This window comes from Cucumis melo, chromosome 10 (assembly GCF_025177605.1).
Source record: "Cucumis melo cultivar AY chromosome 10, USDA_Cmelo_AY_1.0, whole genome shotgun sequence".
NCBI lineage: Eukaryota > Viridiplantae > Streptophyta > Magnoliopsida > Cucurbitales > Cucurbitaceae > Cucumis > Cucumis melo.
Window position 1 is genome coordinate 27,046,128 of NC_066866.1, and position 20,464 is coordinate 27,066,591.

The 20,464-nt window shown below is 37.4% G+C and overlaps 1 protein-coding gene across 8 annotated transcripts in view; it reads right to left on the reverse strand.

Annotated features, from left to right (window-relative positions):
• LOC103499378 (uncharacterized) overlaps positions 1-20,464 on the reverse strand; it is a 57,010-nt gene that overhangs the window by 14,806 nt on the left and 21,740 nt on the right. For 7 of the 8 annotated variants that reach the window (XM_051091369.1, XM_008462375.3, XM_051091372.1 and 4 more), the window contains 8 exons: positions 18,893-18,974; positions 7,198-7,262; positions 5,493-6,470; positions 5,301-5,363; positions 5,172-5,218; positions 4,430-4,475; positions 4,249-4,328; positions 844-957 (listed from right to left, as the gene is read on the reverse strand). In XM_051091369.1, coding sequence (XP_050947326.1) covers positions 844-957; positions 4,249-4,328; positions 4,430-4,475; positions 5,172-5,218; positions 5,301-5,363; positions 5,493-6,470; positions 7,198-7,262; positions 18,893-18,974 — 1,475 coding nt within the window. Of the gene's footprint in view, positions 1-843; positions 958-4,248; positions 4,329-4,429; positions 4,476-5,171; positions 5,219-5,300; positions 5,364-5,492; positions 6,471-7,197; positions 7,263-18,892; positions 18,985-20,464 lie in introns of all 8 variants that reach the window. The other variant, XM_051091373.1, reaches the window with a different exon arrangement.

Below are 20,464 nucleotides of genomic sequence, written 5' to 3' on the forward strand. Positions count from 1 at the left end.
GTATTGGCTAATAGGAGCCTAGAGTAAGGATTATTTATTTCTTTCTGCATTATGGATATGATAAGGGCACTAAAGGGGTGTCAACCCAGTTGAGATGCTCGGGCGCTCTTGCTGATCCCCCCACCGGCACCTATTGCTCATTGTATAACCCTCTTGTACTTTGAGCTTTTATCTCTCTATTTTTAAACATTAAGAATAGTGAGATTCGTTTCCTTAAAAAAATGTTATTTCTGCTCTAATACAAACTTTAAGTTGTGAAGTAAAAATAATGTATTGTTGAACCAAATACAAGGCCTTTTTATATAGAGAAAGACCAACAACAAATAAGGAAAACATAAATAAGTAAAAATAATGTAAAATTGCATGCTCATTTTATCTAAGTTCAAAGTTAGTCATAAATATTTGTGTTTAATTGCTTAGACTACTAAAGGTATCTCAAAGAGGGCAGCACATGTGTTGAATTTGATTCATGTTGCTATGTGTTGATTAGGGTATAGATTCAATGCCCAATTTGATTGCATACAAATTAACCTCGTGCGCATGTCAAGTTATGTTATCCCATTTCTGCTCCACCCTTGATTCCTCACTCATTCCGATGCCCCTTAGATTGTAGTAATCCTAATTACATTCCTAACATCCCAAACAGTCCCTAAGAGTAATCTTGAAATGAATTAATTAAGAATTTTTCTGACTAGGGTACAGAATGTGGTAAAAGAAATTAATTCATCAATATCTCATCTTAACAGGTTGGTATTTAAGTAACCATAATCCTTTTCTTGCCATGACCTATTTTCAATCTTCAGGTTTCAGCACCACTTATTCGTGTAAAGTATAAACACTCACCTTGCAAGTTGGCTTGAGGAAAGTTCAAGAGCAAGAAGTGTAGCTAATGCACCACCCAAACTGTGACCTGTAACATAAACATGCCATTTGACTGGTGATTCAGCACGATCATCACTGCAAGAAAAGGGATATAAGTCAAACAGACTGCACAAAAAAAGATTTGAATGAATAACCCATCTCGATTTGTGAATACTGCATAGAAAAATTGTGTTTTTCCTCATGAGCAACTGCTATAGCTTTTTGGTGTGTCTATTGGGTTTTTATGAGTTCGTTAGACTATTTGTTTTGTTACGGTGTTTATATTAGTATGGTCATATTGTTAATGATTGTAAGATCGTGTTGTCCTTTATTGTTCTTTTTACTCTCACAATAAGGTTTTTTTACCCATGTCCAGAGGGATCCAGGTTGGGGGCGAGGGAAACGTGCCCCACTCAAATGAACATGTTCTATGTATATTTATATGATATTTAAATCAAAATATTAAAAACTCGTATTACTTCTCAATCTTGGTAGCAAAAGTTATCCCATCTGCAGTAAAGATTTATTTGATGTCATCCCTTAAGCCCTGGCATGACTTGGTAATATTTTATAAAGATTGTTCTGAATTGCATTCACTTCTGAATTTTCATGTTGAAGTTTGAACTGAGTTTGATGCTTCCCTTCTAGTTTTGAAAAGCTATAATGCTCGTGAGTGCAGATATCCTAAGACCCGGAAGATTTTATCTTCGTCAAAGTTTGTTGCCATTGTAATCTGTTAAGAAACTATAGTTCAAAGTATTGATCAACATTTTGTCAAGACTATTTAGAGTTCCAGAGGTATTACTTAGGCTGCATTGGATGCCCATGGTGCAATACATCAAATGTCACGAAAGGTGTCTCGTCCTTTATCTATTGTTTTTGAAAAGGAGACGAGTCTCAAATTTTATTAATAAAATAAGACCGATGCTCAAAGTACATTAGAGTCATAAGGAGCACTCGGATGAAGAGACTGAGGATTAGTAGGCACACTCGGACATCTCAACTAGGTTGACACCCCAGCACCCCTTGTCATATCCACCAAAAATTTACTGACGTCAAAAGATCAATTAGCAAAAGAGTCCAACTTCAACCCGTCCCTAAACCTAAGGGAACAAAGATACAACAAAACTACAGCTGAGAATAAGTAAATATAAGTAGCTAGCCTATCTATTATAATTAAGACAGAAAGTCTAACAATCTGGAAAAAAAAAACCCAATTTAAGCTTATCTCCTGAATGCTATAAGCTTCAAAGTCTATATCTAGTGAGCACCAAGCTGTATCGATACGGGCTGCCGACTCAAAATGATCTATCCACCTCATTTCCTTGTCATGAAATGTCCTTATCGAAAGCAATTAAAAAAAACCCGAAACTTACATGGAAACCCGAGAACCGGGAGAAAAACCACGATACTTTAGTTTTTATTATTTTTCTTATGAACAAAATACAATAGGTACAAAGGGAGAATAAATAGAGTACAATAGGAATAAGAAAGGAAAAGATCTAGGAAATATTTAGGAAATAAAATCTTATATATTATTCTTTCCAAAAGAACTCTAGGGCAAAGCCCTACTAATTCAAACAGTCCCTCAATTCCTCTCAAAGAATGCCCCAATAAAAACTGTTGTACGTTATACCTTTTGTCTAGGTTGTCCGACACTGCCTTCCCGGAAATTAACTCTAGCAAGTCTTGGTATTCCAAGATTTCATCATCTTTGAGCAAGCGATGACGAATGATAGACCATGAGGAGATTAAGAAGTCTCAATGTTCTACAACCGAACCATTTGGCAACAAAGCAATCCTAGAGAGTTTAGTAAATCAGATACTAAAGGGAATGTCCTCAACCCACTAATATGTCCAAAACTGTCCACTTTCCTCCAGCATCTAGAGATGGAAATCCAAGAACTTCTCAAACTATTCTCTGATTTTTCCTTTGTGTGCCAATCAAAAGTTTCTTGCTCGTGAATGCTTCTAACAATTTGTCTTCACAACGAACCCTCTTCCTTTGAAAAAACGTCAACCCCATTTTGCAAGAAGGGCCATATTCCTTTTTCCAAAGCTACCCACACCACTCACTCTATTCAGCGAATCTTCAAACGACCTCATCAATATCAGAATGGAAGTGGAAAGTTGCAGGATCGTCGAATCTTACTATTGTATTTAGTTCAAAAATGGATTTTTTCAAATTGAAGATGTAGATTTTAGAAAAATACTCCAAAGTACAAAGAACCAACTGATTTGGTTCATAAAGACTCTCTCCGAACTAGTATGGTTTCCAATTCAAAATTACTTCCTTAGAGATGGTATGGACAAGAGTGGTTCCACAAGGCTGATGAAATTTAAAGCTACTTCAGGCCAGATTCTAAGATGTGTTAAGCGAGATTGCTCTGGAAAACCCTCCTTCGTTCATGTATATTTAGGCGATGAGAAACAAGGCTCGTTTTTTTTTTTTTTTTTGATAATGATGAAAAGCTTCTTAATGAAACATGAATATCAGTCTTGGCAATCCAACATACATTAGGCTCCCAGACCCCTTCCTCATCAAAAGAAGCACAATCCTAGTTATGCGAACAAGGTGAAGTCTTACGTTGTTCTATGCATGTCTAATGCATTTGCTGCACTAACAGGTGTTTGATAGGAGTCCACCAAGTACCGGAGGATCCAAGTGTTGAACATGGACACACCAGCAAAACTAAAGTGTTCGTGCTCTTAGTATAAGATAATCAGAATCTTCAATTTAAGACGGGAGTTCTTTTTTTTCTTTGATACCCATGACTGTCCTAACTTCAGATCAACTTGCGTATACCTCAATTAATCTCACGAGGCAATTCGCCAGACCCTGTAACATTTGAGTGTCAAAGAACCTGTAGGAAAGTAATTCCTAAGTAGTTGACCACTATGAATTGAATCCATGAACTCTTAGCATTTACTGAGACGGTCTCCTATTTTACCCATAGACCAATCCATGATGGTTATAATTTGCAACGTCAACCAAACACAATTTTCTTCAGCTTGTAAGGGAGAATCAATACCTTTGAGATCTCAATTATCGTGTGTTAATGAAGTCAAATGCTTGGCTTTAAGAACTGTGGTTAGAGAGAAACCAGAGTTTTTTATGACACATGTAATTCTTGGATGGATAGTTTTCTGTTGGTTCATATTACTGCCTCCACAGGATTAACCTCTTTCCAACACCTTCAATGATTTCTCTTTGTAAGATATTCATTTAGACTTGAATGCTTTTATTAGTCTTTTGTAATTCTTTTTAAAGTTTTACTTTTTACTCCTAATTATAGTTCATATCCTCTAAGCATCAGTCTCTTCTTTTCATTTCTTTCGTGGAATGTTTTGTTTCTTATAAAAAGAAAAAAATTGCAGCAGACTCACTTATAATAAATGGCCTTTTTAATGAGAGAAATAATTCTCATTCGTACTGAATCATACGCACTTAAGAAACCACTGTGAACCTGGAATAATCAGATCTCCATCGTTAAACATTACACGAAGACTGTAGTGCATTGAGTTCAGAACAATACATATCCAGTAATATAATAAAAATATTTCTTACTTGAACTTCCTCGTTGAAATCTCCACTTATCCTTTCAGGATTTAACCTAAGTCAAGAGAAAATAGATGACATTAAAAGTTTGTGAATTGAAGCTGATATGAAAACATAACAAACGTTATTTGTTAACATAAGTTTTGAAGCCTTCAGAGATCCATATGCTCACTCATTTAACGTTTTTTGGTCCTTGCTTGCTGAAATATTATAGCCAAGTTGTGTTATAACTATGCCAACTATGGAATGGAAAATGTACTCTCCTAATTAGCTTCTTTCTACCCAAACTTCAAAAGCAAGAGGGGGTCTTTTTATCTTAAATCCAAAGGATGAAGAGTCGAATAAGCCCTCCTGAGATTCAATAGTCAAATAATATACAACTTGATGTAGTGCAAAGAAATGGGAAATTTGTTTTTTTTTTTTTTTTTATCCTTTAGAAAGAAAACAGAAACAAGTCTCTTCATTAGAAAATGAATAGCAATACATAGAGATAAGGTACAATGAAGAGATTACGCCTAAGCCCTGAGCACCCAGACATCTCAACTCAATAGTTCTTTTTTCCCTTGATTTAAATTAGTTAACCAGAATAAACTGCACTACCACAGTTTTCATGTTATATGGCTTTTTATTCGAGAGGTTAATCCCATGCACAACATTCTTTATTATTATCCATCAATAAGAAACAAGGAGAATGATAAATATGCAAAGTAACGGACAAAGGATTATCCTTCAAGGAAAGAAAAATAAGTACCCTGCAGGGACTAGCATCAGGTCTGTTCTTAAGTCCTTCCATCTTGACTGGAGAAGTCAAAGTAAGAACTTATTACATGGAAAGTTGAACTCTAGGGAAACAGAATATCAACATAATATAATAACCTACTTGTTCTGTGCCCCTGAAGGCAACAACTAGTCTCCTCCGCATAAAATCACGCCAAATTGCAACCTGTAGACTCCTACAGTTAGGAATGGAAAAAATAACATTGGGACAATTTGCTAATGCTATGCCATTGAATTACCAAAATTAGAGACAACTTTACAAATATTAGCGCCATTCAAAAACCAAATACTTTACCTGCGTGTCTGTAGACTCGTTATCTAAGAAACACAACTTTTCAAATTCTGACTTTATGAAACTGGGATGGCCAAGTGACATAGCAAGCATCGCCCAAGCTTCCATGGCGCTTTCTGCAGTTGCAAATAGTGCTTTCATTTCCTCAGAATTCCTATTATCCAACAATGATCCATCCCCTGAACCACCACCAACCTTTTCTCCCACTTTTTTTGAGCCCTCATCTTTAGTGTCTTTCTTTCCTATGAGCTGTGCTTCCTTGTTCAATTGAGAAATTGTTGCTGTCAGAACCATCAATCCCCCTAAAACAGACTCGGTTTGACTTAATAGATCTTTTGTTACTTTCTTCACATCAGTTAGTGTTGAGTCCACCATTCTAATGTTCTTCTGTTCGTGATCGACATCCAGACTTTTGGGTGTTGCAAGGCCCGATTCGATATAACCTGCTTCAGCACTCTTTCGTGCCTCCAAACCAATTTTATTTAGTAACTCAAATCCATCCCACTTTAATTTCTCTGGGGCAGGAAGACCTAGCTTCTTGACAATATTTTGGCTTGTTACATCGGCCAAGTTTGTCCAAAATTGTTTGTCGAATTGCATTGCTAAGAGACCTTGTGTCACTTCTTTCAGTGACTGTCCACTTTCCACAGTATTATCGCTTATTTCAACTTCATCAGATTTTCCCTCTATGGGAGAATTTGTATCAGTTATAGAGACTTCGGTATTTGTTCGCATGTTTGAAGATATGTCCTCTTCATCGTTTTGCTTCCTTAACAAAAGATGATCTGATTGGTACTCATCATTGAATGACTTTAACTTTCCAAAAGCATATTCTACAAACTGACGCACAGGCACGGTGTCGGATCCAACAACCTTGTTTAAAGCAGAAACAAAACCACTACTGCGAAGAAATTCAGAAATGAAGGGAACTCTCCACCATCGTTTGTCATCTTCAATTTCATCAAAAGACCTATACTTGATCTGAGAGACACCATTGAGAAACAAATATCAATATAACACAAATATAGAACATCACATCTCCAACAAAAACTAATTAATTATCCAACAAAAACTAATAACCTTTGAGGGGGCGTTTGGGGAAGGGTTGGGTTATGGAGGGTTAGAGTTATGATAAACCTAGTGTTATGATAAACATAGGATTATCATAAGATGTGTTTGGGGGAAGAGTTATGGAGGAAGTGTTATGATAAAATGTGTTTGGGGAAGGGTTATGAAGGAAGTGTTATGATAATGTTTTGATAAGATGTGTTTGGGAGAAGGGTTATGTGGGTAGGGTTATGATAGATTAAGGAAGAGTTGAAGAAGAGTTAAGGAAAAGTTGAAGAAGTGTTGAAGAATGATTGAGGAAAAGTTGAAGAAGGGTTAAGAAGTGTTGAAGAAGGGTTGAGGGGCTAAAACTAGGGTTACATAACCCTTCCCTCAAACGAGGGTTGGATTACATAACCCTAACCCCCCATAACCCAACCCTTCCCCCAAACGCCCCCTTAAAAGTTTGTTATCCCACCCAAATCTAAAAGGCCAAAAGATAGAAAGAAAAGAAACTTTACCTCTTGAGTTTTAAACATAGGAAATAAACACAAATATAGAACAGCTCCTAAAGAAGGCAGTTATTACAAACTACCAGTTCATTAAGAAAACATGACAAGCATGCCTTATTTAGTTGCTGTAAAATGCTAGGGTAGCTTACCTCCAGTAGCAACTTTCCACCTCCACCCATCCCTTCTAACTCCACTGTTACTTCATGCGAATTTCCTTGCAAGAGACAAATTTGTCGTCAGTTTAAAAAGTTCCTTTCCTTGAACCAAAAACAACACTATGCAGACAATTCTCTCTTCTAGCTTTCTCTCTATCACTCACTCATGTCACTACAACAACGAAGTATAATAATAGAACTAAGATATATTGAATATAAAAGATAATAAAACTACATGATAAACCAAGTGATTCGAGGTACTTGGACCCTCCCTTCCTGAGATCACACTCAAGCCTATCTTGAGAACACTCTCAAGCCCTAGTTCGTATACCAAATATCTCTCCCTCTATTTATAGCCAACAAATATAACTAACTCCCTAACTAATTATTATTATGCCCTTGATATCCTAATAACCCCTAATACCAATCCTATCATTACCCACCCCTAAAACCCACCATGTCCTCAAGGTGTGGGTACATAAACCAAAAAACATACATTTTGTTTAGGAATCACATGAAAAAAATAGCCCAAAACTAATATTAACATCAGTACAACTTCTTTTCTTCCTTTGTGAACAAAAGGGCATCCATTGACACCTTAAAGGCAGCCCATCAGCCAACAACGTGATTTGGGTTAGCTCTCCTCCTCCTTCTTCTCTTTCTTCTTCTTTTCCTTCCTTTGTGAACAAGGGCTTCCACCGACACCTTAAAGGCAGCCCATCAGTCAACCACGTGATTATGGTTAGCTCTCCTCCTCCTTCTTCTCTTTCTTCTTCTTCTCCTTTTTCTCCTTCTTCTTTTCTTCTTTTTCTTCTCTTCTTCTGCTTCTCTTCTTCTCCACCCCTCTTCACGGAACTTGCACTTTCCTCAGGTCTTCTTCCTCGCCTCACTTGCATGCGCTGGCAACTATCTCTGCTCGACATTTTTCTTTATTTTTTATTTTCGTGTGAACCAACTATCCATGCGGCTTCTCATGGCACTTTGGTCAACGCATCCACTTTTTCGACTCCATCCATCAGTGCATCCTTTGCAGTCGATAATCTCTGATAGTTATATGTCTCACGCTTTTTTATGAAAACTTGCAGCACCTTACCAAAATATGTTTCTCATTTTGTCTTTGCAAACATTGCCGATGATAGACTACGTCAACTCTTCGTCATCATGTCTGATCCCTTTGCCTTTGTCCATTCTGATTGTATTTGGAGTTTTGCAACTCCGTTGAACATAATCTACATTTGATAGCCTCTCTTCTTTGAGTTTCTGTAGCACTAAGGCTCCTCGAGTTGTTTCCAATTAATCGATCTCCTTCTTTCCCTTGATTTAGATTCGCTTCTTTTGAAATCAGAATTTGACTTCAATGACTCTAGGTTTTTCATCACCATTTCTTGTCGGACCACAACCTCTGCTACTAGAACGACCAGCACCTTTGCTAATGGAACATTTCTGTTGTCTATGATAGCTATCATATGTTCCAACCTCTCACATGCAAACTTCACGAATTCCATACACATCCTCATCAACCTCCATGGCCAGAACTGTTCCATACCAAATTGATAGAACCCATTTTGGATGGATTGACAAGACAGTATTGTGGCAGCCAGTTGCTTGTACTTGGTGCTTCTCTTTCTCTCTCATCTTGAAGGTTTGGGTGTGCAAGTTTTATATTCTAATGGGCTCCTCTTGAGAGACTTTTTTCTTTGTATTTAGATTTTTACAGGTCTTTCATCTAGGCTTTGTTCTGCTCATTACTTTTCTATTTTAATTCATTTTTTAGGTTCCCATCTTTCTTTGTTGCCTAAATTTTCATCTTAGATTGTATTCTCTCCTAATTCGTTTGCTCTTAGTATAATACTCTTGTACTTTGAGCTCAAGTCTCATTTATTATCATTAATAAAGAGGGTTGTTTCCGTTTGTAAAAAGAAATTGATAGAACCCGAATATATTGAATATAAAAGATAACATAAATACACAATAAACCAAGTGATTTGAAGTAATTGGACCTTCCCCTTCTTGAGATCACACCCAAGCCTACCTTCAGATCACCCTCAAGTCTTAGTTCATATACCAAATATTGCTCTTCTTCTCCATCCCCTCTACCTCTATTTATTTATTTTTTTATCTTTTTAGGAAAAGGAGACAGCCTCTTTATTCATATTCAGAAACTCAAAATACAAGAGATATATACTAAGAGTACAAAAACAAAGGCCTAGGGATCAGGGACGCACTTAGACATCTCAACTAGGTTGACACCCCCTTAGCGTTGTCATCATTTCCAATCAAGAAACTAGTAAGAGAAAAATAGGTGCAGCAGATTTTCTTCTTCTTGGAGGCAGAGAAGGCAAACAGAGGGTAGAAGAGAGCTATTTAGGAGCTTCCTTTGCATGATCAAAGAGCAGTTTAGAACCCAAAAAGCATAATCGAGGCTTAGATGCTGATTCGGATAGGACTATTGGACTTCCACAAGGCTTTATATGTCTTTCTATTCAGCGGAGAAGATTCAGTGAGGTAGTTTACAAGAGATTTCACTGAAAACTTACCAGATGGATCCAAAGGCCAAATTTTTCTGTCTCATAGAATCTAAAAGTGGCCTATTTGAAAGGAGATGAAGCAATTGCTCGAATTCCGAAATCTCCTCTTCTTTAAGGAGTCTTCTAAATATTATGGACCAAGAGAGGGTAGAATTATCCCACCATGCAGCTACTGATCCATTAGGCATCAAGGAGACTCTAAACAGCTTTGGAAAACGAGTTCTAAAAGTGGTTTCTTTGACTCACACGTCAGACCAAAAGGCAATTCAACTTCCATTTCCAAGCTTGAAAGAGGTCAATGCTTCCACCTTTCTCCAAGTCCATACGATGGAGATGCCTATCCAAGGACTTTTTAAGCTATTCCCGGATATTCCAAGGGTATGCCAATTGTAGGGTTCTTTGCCGTTAATGCTTCTGACTACTTGGCGCCAAAGAGACTCTTCCTCCTCCATAAATCTCCAACACCATTTAACTAATAGGGTCGTATTTTTGTTACTTAGCCCTCCCAGTCCGAGACCACCATCTAGTTGGGGGCAGGAAACTCTTCCTAATTTAACCAAATGGTTAATTCGGCTACCCAAGTGGCCTTCCCAAAAAAATTCCTCAAAATCCTTTCCATGAAGGACACTACCTTACTCGACATTACAAAAAGAGACATGCAGTAAGTTGGGAGGTTTGCCAGGACTGATTTGCATAGCATTTTCCTCCTCCTCCTGAAAGGTTGAACCTCTTCCATCTATCCAATTTTTTGTGAACGCAATCAATCACAGGTTTGTCAGAAGATTTCCTTCTTGGGATATCCACCCAAAGGCAAACCAAGGTACATAAAAGGAAGTTTCTCGATGTCACATCCTAGTTTTTCGGCCATGTAGTTTAGCTTCTCCTCACTCACATTGACACCTCTAAGAGCTGATTTCTCCCGATTGATTTTATGCCCCAAGCAACATTCAAACAACTCTAAGGTGTCCTTTTAACTTGAGCAACATACCTTCATCGTGTTTGCAAAAAAGGAGAGTATCAACAACATATTAGAGGAGACGAACGTGGATCTTCTCTTTTCCCACCACAAAACCTTCATACAACCCATTTTCATAGAGCTTCAAAGCTAAAGCTCCCAACACCTCTCCTAAAAACAGGGAACTTGGTGTTCTTCAAGCATCCTAAGATTCAGGATGTCCATTTTGGGTCAAAGTTCTTGCCATACAGCATTTTCCCTAAGAAGCCCCAATCCACTCTATCAAAGGCTTTTTGGAGATCAATTTTCAAAATCTACCCTTTCTTTCTTTTGGCACGATAATCTTCTACAGCTTCATTGGCTGTTAAAATTGGATCCAAAATCTATCTTCCTCCGATAAAGGAACTTTGAAAAGTTCTTTTATTGAATCCATAATCAGCTTTAACCATTCCGCCAACACTTTTGCCGCCACCTTATAAGATAGAGGTGTAAAACTTATTGGTCTGTAGTCTTTTATCGGCACAGCATCTAATTTTTTCTGAATCAAGCAAATGAAATTTTCTTGAACATAGGCATTGATTTTTCCATTTATAAAGAATTCATCCACAAGATTTTTAAAATAGCCCACTAAATGGACCCAGTGTTTAATAAGAAACTCGGCTATTTATAACCAACCAATATAACTAACTCCCTAAGTAATTACAATTATGATACCTGGGCGCTAAGCATTAGTCTCGTTTCATTAATTCAACAAAGAGACTCATTTCCTTGAAAAAAGAAAAAAGGTTATTCAATCATGTTAAAAGTTTATTTAATAGGAAACTAGATTTTGTTTTATAGTTTCAGCTTCATTAAGTTAAGTGATTGTGTTTGCTAAATATACACAAGTGTGTGTGCATAAATATTTTTAGAGTTTAATATATTATATGCATACCATGAGTACACAGTGTGGGAAAAATGGAAACTCTAAACGCAAAATAGTAAGGACGAAAGACTAATAGGAATGAATATTCACATATATGTGTTAATCATGCCCAATTTTTTGCAAAGGTAATCTATTAAAACTCCCATTTAAAGCCTTCATGAAAAATTCTCCTAATTGCTCTCCAATCTTTTCATATCCAAAAGGTACCAAACAAAATGGCAACTAGTTTCATTATGTTTATGAAATACTCAGTTAGATGCAATATGAAGGATAGCTTGGTAGTCACACCACGACTTTGTCAAAACTATAATAGGACCTCTTGCTCTAATACCATGTCTAATCACCAATAAACCAAAAGTTTAAGTGGATAGGTTACATTAAATTAAACATATAAACCTTACAACGATACAAAATCTATTTACATCCATGATTCTAATGACTAGATAACAAAAGAACTCAAGTACTTAGTAAAAGGATTACAGAAATCCCAAACTTATTATAGAGTACCAGTCTTGATAATTTTTCTTGAAACGGAGACAAACTTCTTTTTTAACAAAAAAAAATTCAAAGTACAAGAGAAGAATTATACAAACAAAATTGTACAATGAGTGTAATAGAGGGATCAAGAGGCGCACCCTAGAATACCAGTTTTCTCTCTCAACCAGCATTTTAGTTGTTGATTCAGTTTGCAGATTATTCATTCTAAATGTTTCTCACAGAAAGCCTCTTTCTGTGTTCTGAAGTCTTGGTGGATTGCTCCTATTTTAGCCTTATAAATTTTGTGTTATATGTTATTTTGGCCTTCCCAGGTGTTAGGTTTTCTTCTGGTTCTTTATTGTCTTTGGCCCTTTGTATTAAGCTGGACATTTAATTAACTTTTGCAAGTTTTGGTTTTGTATGCTCGGGATATGATGATTGGCGCTAAAGGGATGTCAGCCTACTTCATATCTCTAGTTGCACCTCCTGATCCCCAGGTTCCATCTTTTAGACTCCTTTATTGTTCTTATTGTATAACCTTCTTGTACTCAGAGTTCTTATTAATAGAGAAGTTTTATCTCTGTTTCAAAAACAAAGATACGTAAACATCCGAAGTATGATGTTATTCATAGAAGACACATATATATGAAAAACAATTCATGAAGAAACAAAATGAAAAAATACATGGCCATACAAAAAATCAGCCCACACAAAGAAAGAGGATCCCTTTACACAAAGTGACTCTAGTTACACAAAATAATGCCTATAGGAAACATGAAAGCAAACAAGAGACTGTAACTCCCTAGTATCTCTCTCAAACACCCCTAAACACACTACAATTTCTTTCATCCTACGAAACTCATAAAACCACACGCACACTAACAAGCCAAAGAAAAAGACCTCTCTCCAAACGGTGGATTTAGGAGTAACTCCTCAATCATAGCCTTAGCATCACTATGACGAATAGTGAACACACATAAAACCAAACGTCTGGAAAAAAAGAATCCCACACAATGCTCACAAACCCACAATGTTAGAGAATACGAACCAAGTCTTCCTCCGCCTTCCAACAAGAATGATGGAACTCCACCTTTGGTATGAAATTTGACTTTATTTCAATATGGAATTATTAATCGAATTGAGAGAAACTCAATTCGCATAACAATCTCTGTTGTTCCTCTCTAGAATCAACAGCCACTTCTTACTCAATTCTCTCATGCCCTTTCCCACCTTTCTAACAGTATTTATACTAACCCATAACCGACTGACTCTAACCAACTCTTAACTACTTAACCTACTAACAGTATTTATTTTTTATTTCTTCTCTTATATACAAACTTAATAGGAGGAGGTCTAACATTACCCTCCCCTTTTAAATTCACCCTGTCCTCAAGGTGAAAAGTAGGATACAAACGTTGAATTTCATCATAACACTCCCACGAAGCTTCATGTTCTGGTAAATCCTTCCAACGAATAAAAACTTCCCAATCACCCTTACTATTTTTCTGGTATTTCACAGCCTCTTCCGGTTGAGCTTGCCACTCTAAATTCTCATTGATAAACTGAATAGTTGACTGTACCCCAGCTTTGTCTCCTACAAACTTCTTTAATTGTGAAACATGAAAAACAGGGTGTATCGAAGTAGTAGCTGGTAAGTTTAACTTGTATTCCACTGTTCCCACCCTATCGACAATCTCATAAGGGCCAAAGAACTTGAGAGATAACTTCTCATTGCGTTTCTTTCTCAAAGAAAGTTGTCTATATGGCCTTATCTTTAAAAACACCTAGTCACCAATGTCATATTCCACATGTTTCCTTTTCATATCAGCATACTGTTTCATTTGTTACTGTGCCAACAACAAATGATCTCGAAGAGCAGCTAAAATAGTATCCCTTTCACTCAGTTGTTCGGCCAAAGCTGAATTAGATGTAGCACCGGCCCCATATGATATCAACGATGGAGGTTTTCGACCATACAACACCTGAAAAGGTGACACACCCAATGAGCGTTGAAAGGTGGTGTTGTACCAATACTCAGCCCACAGTAACCACCACACCCATTCCTTTGGCTTCTCACTAGAAAAACAGCGCAAATAAGTCTCAAGCCCTCTGTTTACCACTTCTATTTGGCCATCCGACTATGGATGGTATGTAATACTTTTATTCAACTTTGTACCTGCTAATCTAAATATTTCCTTCCAAAAATTGCTGAGAAAAACTCTATCTCTGTCTGAGACAATTGATGAAGGAAATCCATGCAGTCGAACAATCTCTCTAACAAATACTTCAGCCACTGTTTTGGCTGTATAGGGATGTTTGAGCGGTATAAAGTGGCTGTATTTACTTAGCCGATCAACCACCACTAACACCACTTCAAATCCCTTAGTCTTGGGCAGTCCCTCAACAAAGTCCATGGAGATGTCACTCCAAACTTGCTGGGGGATTTCCAGAGGAGTTAGAAGGCCAGCTAGAGATAAAGCCACGGTCTTGTTTCGTTGACAAACTACACATTGCTCACAATATTTTTGAACATCTTTCTTCATCCCCGGCCAATATAATTCACTTGCTAATCTCTTATAAGTTCGCAAAAACCCAGAATGTCCTCCCACCACTGAGTCGTGAAAGGTATGTAGCATAGTTGGGATTAATTTCGAGGCCTTTGACAAAACCAGGCGATCCTTATAATGCCACATACCATTTTTCTGTGAGAAATTTAATATTCCTCCGAGTCGTATCTGTTTGCTCCTTCGCAATAGTCTTCTGTAACATCTCATCCTTTTCTACTTCTTCTTTGATAGTAGTCAGATCTACTAGGGTAGGGGCCGACATTCCACAATTCATTATCTCCATAGGTTTCCTTGACAATGCGTCAGCTGCCTTGTTTTCCAAACCCGGTTTATATATCACTTCAAATGAATATCCGAGCAACTTGGCTACCCATTTCTGATATTGTGGTTGAATTGCTCTCTGTTCTAAGAGGAACTTGGGTGATTTCTGATCAGTTTTAACCACAAATCTCGCCCCCAAGAGGTATGGACGCCATCGTTGGACTGCAAGCACTACAGCCATCAGTTCTCTTTCATAAACTGGTTTTGCCCTATCCCTCATAGCAATGTATGACTATAAAATGCAATAGGCTTGTTCATCTGTGTCAACACAACGCCTACCCCAACTCTGGAAGCATCTGTTTCTATCTCGAATGGTCGTTCAAAGTTTGGAAGAGCTAATACTGGCAATGAGATCATGGCACTCTTCAATCGTTCAAATGCCTCCTCGGCCTCTTTATTCCACACAAAACCTCCTTTCTTGAGCAATTGGATCAATGGTGCCGCTATAGAGCCATAATGCTTAACAAAGTGCCTATAATAGCCAATTAATCCAAGAAACCCTCAGATTTCTCTAACCTTCGTTGGTGTTGGCAATCAGCAATAGAACGAATCTTTTCGGGTCTACCTCAACTCCCCCTCCTGATATAATGTGTCCCAGATACTCAACCTTCAGTTGTGCAAAGCTACACTTCTTCTTATTAGCATATAATGAGTGCTCCCTCAAGGAAGAAAGGACTTTACCCAAGTGAACTACATGATCATCTTCATTCTTGCTGTAAACCAATCTGTCATCAAAAAATACCAAGACAAACTTCCTCAGATAAGGTTTGAAACCAATATTCATCAAAGCTTGGAAGGTGGCAGGTGCATTTGTCAACCCAAACGGCATGACGAGGTACTCATAATGTCCCTCATGAGTTCTAACTGCTGTTTTCGGAATATCCTTCTCCACCATTCTTATCTAATGATACCCCGATTTAAGGTCTATTTGGAGAATAGGCTGGCTCCGTTAAACTCATCAAAAAGCTCTTCTACAACTGGGATTGGAAACTTGTCCGAAATTGTGACATTATTGATTGCTCGGTAGTCTACACAAAATCTCCAACTACCATCCTTTTTTTTAACAAGCAATACCAGGCCGGAGAATGGGCTTTTACTTGGCCGGATTACCCCTGACATCAACATTTCTTCCACCAATTTCTCCATTTCGGCCTTCTGGTGGAAACTATATCTGTACGGTCTAACATTAATGGGATCAGTACCCCCTTTGAGGTGAATTTGATGCTCAATTTCCCTCCTTGGTGGCATTTTTTCTGGCCAAGTAAACACATCATCAAACTTTTTGAGTATGTTATGTATTGAGTTAGTTGCCCAGGACGATTCTTGTTTCTCAACAGCCTCTTGTTTCCTGCCCCCTTTTAATTCAATGGCTCTACATTCGATCAAATACCCTCCATCTTGATTACTCCAAGTTTTGAACATGCTCTTAAGACTAATCCGAGTCTTGGTTAGACTGGGATCACCCTTGATACAAACACCTTCACCATTGCAAGTGAAAGAAAAAGTAAGATTCTTCCAATCTACAATAGTCACTCCTAAGGAGTGCAACCATTGCATTCCCAAAATGACATCTACTCCTCCTAATTCAAGAGACAAGAAGTCTTCTATTACCTTCCAATCAGCTAGTTGAATTTCCACTGATTCACAAACTCCCTTCCCTTGTATCGCTGTACTGGAACCAAGGATTACCCCATAGTGAGCTGTTTCCTTGATGGTTATTGGGAGGGACTTAACCAGTTTCTCTGAGATGAAGTTATGTGTTGCTCCACAATTGATCATCACCACTATCTCCTTATTATTGATCCTCCCTTTCACCTTCATTGTGCCTGGATCGTTTAACCCAACCACTAAATTGATTGACAGTTCTATCACAGTTTGATTATTCTCCTTCACCTCCAATGATATAAACTCCTTCACAGCTGGCTCCTTTTCTTTGATCATTTCATATTCCTCATCCTCTCCAGCTACTACAAACATCCTCAATTCACGTAATTCTTTCATCTTGCACTTATGATCTGCTGAGTATTTTTCGTTACAATGGAAACAGAGTCCTTTTTCTTTTCTCGCCTGGAATTCAGCATCGGGTAGCCTTCGGTAATTCGTCTCTTTTTTAACTTCATTAGCGTTGGAACTTCGTAGAGTTACCGTTCGAATGGGAAAGGTGGTATTCTCTTTGTTTCCTGTTGGAGTGCTTGCTACCGCATTTTTATTTACGGATGGAGATTAAGAAGAATTTTTCCCGCCAAAAGAATTATTCAAATTCGTTTCATTTCTAATAATCTCCCTGTTCTCAACTAATTGAGCCATCTGCATCATTTCCGCTAATCCTTTCGGACGGCAGAATGCAACCTCTGCTCTAATCCAAGGCAGCAGCCCATTCATGAAGGTGTCTTCAACTACGTTTTCTTGCACATCAAATAGCGGAGCTACCAGCTTATCGAATAGGTTTCGATATGCTTCGACAATTGTTTCTTGCTTAATTCAAAGAAATTTGCCTAACAGAGTTCCATCTCTACTAGATCTAAAGCGGATTAACAGTCTTTCCTTCAAATTAGCCCAACTAAGAAATTTATCCCTCTCTTCTTGCGATCGATACCAGTTTAAAACGGGGCCATCAAAACTTATAGTAGAAATGAGCATTTTTTTGGATTCAGTGAGTTTGTGAATTTGAAAATACCTCTTTGCTCGGAATAGCCATGAGTCAGGATCTTCTCCTGAGAAAACCGACATTTCAACCTTTTTGAATTTTCTCCGGTCCGCCGTAGTATCATCGTTCTCGGCTTTTCTCTCATTTCGGCCATTTTCGGCGATTCGCTCATTATCGGCCGATTTGCTGGTCGACTCTTCCTTCTCCTTTCCTTTTGCAAATACGGATTCGTGCATCACAGATTCCATCACTAATAATAACATATGTTGATGTTTATCGAATTGCAGTCGCATCAGCTCCAGATTTCTTGATATTTCGCTTAGGCTTGATTCGATCGCTGGCACTTTCATTATTTCTTTCTTCATTGCGAGGATCTCTTGATCGATCTACTCCAGCCTCTCTTCAATCCTTGTTTGCACCATTTTGCTCCCAGATTTCAAAGGCTCTGATACCAAAAATGATGGAACTCCACCTTTGGTATGAAATTTGACTTTATTTCAATATGGAATTATTAATCGAATTGAGAGAAACTCAATTCGCATAACAATCTCTGTTGTTCCTCTCTAGAATCAACAGCCACTTCTTACTCAATTCTCTCATGCCCTTTTCCACCTTTCTAACAGTATTCATACTAACCCATAACCGACTGACTCTAACCAACTCTTAACTACTTAACCTACTAACAGTATTTATTTTTTATTTCTTCTCTTATATACAAACTTAATATAAGGAGGTCTAACAGAGAAGTATAACAAAAAGGCCAAACCAACAACGGCAACTTCCAAATAAGCGTATCCAACGGACTAATACGGTCATTAAGAACCTACCAAGTAAAGAATCTAACATTCTAGGAACCTTAATCTTCCAAAGCATTGAAACGACCGACACACCTAAGGGAGAAAGATCAACCAGGGATCAAAAGAAAGACTTGCACGAGAACCCTTCCAAAGGATTAGAGCTCCAAACTTCTACATCCCTTCCTCCGATTCTAAAGAGGTGACTCTCAAATAAAAAAGGAAGAGCAGCCACATCCATCATTCCCCTATCAAAAAGAGCTCAATGGAACCCGAAGGAAAGAAACAAGAACCCCCAAACCACACTAAAAGTCAGCAACAAAATGATTTTGAGAGAAGACAAATGATATAACCAAGGAAACAACCCACAAAGAGCCCTCTCCCCTGGCCAATGATCTTCCAAAAATAGTCGTAGAATATATTAATACTTCAATTCCAAAATGTGAAAAGTAAGAAATTTTAAATCAGTCCTCACCATCACAAAGGGATTCCAGATTGATGCCTGCATTCCCCATTCGTTTATGTGGAGTCACTAAGTTTGCATCCCATGCAGCAACCTAAGATATGCTTCATATATGAATAATCAAAATTTATGATTTGATCTATTTTTATATAGTAAAATAGGCTTACATACATAGATAGATATACATAAGTGGTTTACTGGATACTAAGCTTACAATTATTATTATTATTATTATTTATTATTTGTGATGTTTTCAAATATAGCAAAATAAGCTAACTTATTTACAAATGTAGCAAAATTTTAGTTTCTATTAGTGATAGACCATGATAGACCTAGATGGACATCTATAATGATAAAGATTTACAACATGGACAGAGGACATATTTCACCTAGTACTATATCCAATTAGTAGAGATCGAGATGGGGGTACTCCAATTCCAGATGACATCCCAAATAATAAATAAAGGTGAATAGAGGAGTCAGCAAAATAATGGAATAGATTTGAGACGGGCCAACTCCAAAGGAGCTAAACTTGAAAAGCTTGTTCATAAATATCAAACCAAATTACGGGGAACAAGGCCTAGGCATGATCCAAAAGAATTGTAATCTTCCAGCAAATTTGCAACATTTATTTTTTTAAAACGGAGACAAGCCTCTTTATTAATAATAAAAGAGATCGATGCTCAACGTACAAGAGTATTATACTAAGAGCAAAATAAGAAAAAGACAATATCATCCAAACAAACTAAACAAAAATGAACTCAGGCAATACAAATATGAAAATGACCTACAAATGATCACAAAGGAGAAACAACGAAAGAACCAAAGCAACAAAGAATTGAAACACTAGTAAAGTAAAGAGCTTAATACAAAGAAAATTTAAACATCGTCAAAAAGCGCCCACTTCAAACTGAAATTTTGCCACATGGTTTAATTTAAAAGGGAAGGGGAACACCAAGAAGAGGCAATCGGCTGCTTCGAAACTATCCAACCCAAATAAATTATTCCCCAAAGTTCTTTACCCTCCATGAAAAATCATGAAAACGAAAATAAATCCTAGGAAGCACAAACACCAACACGCGACACCGAAACGGCGACGTGCTAATTTCCAAAAAAGTAGGACACGACACGTCAAGGACAAGTCAATTTTTTAGTAAAAAGATTATATATATGTCAAGCATATATTCTAATTAAAAACATCAAAATAACAAAAGTTTAGAGCCACAGGACATAACAAGTTTTAGTAGTTTGTTCAACACAACAAAAGGTACAAAACTACAAAACTACAAAATAAAATCAAAGAACATGTCTCCATTCTTCTCTAATGTCCTCTTGACAATCCTGAACTTGAGCCTCACCACCAGCATCGATAAAATCTACAGCTTCTAATTCTGGTTCGTCCGAAGATAAACTAGCCACATTAAACATTTATGCATCTTCAAATGAATCAAACAAAACCCCAGCAATGTCCCACATTTTTTTTCTCTCCTTTGAGATATTTAGGAGTTCTTATTGATAAAAGATGTAGATTGCTATGGATGTACACCAAGTCTTTTGCACGTTGCAGTGTCATCTTGTTTTTTC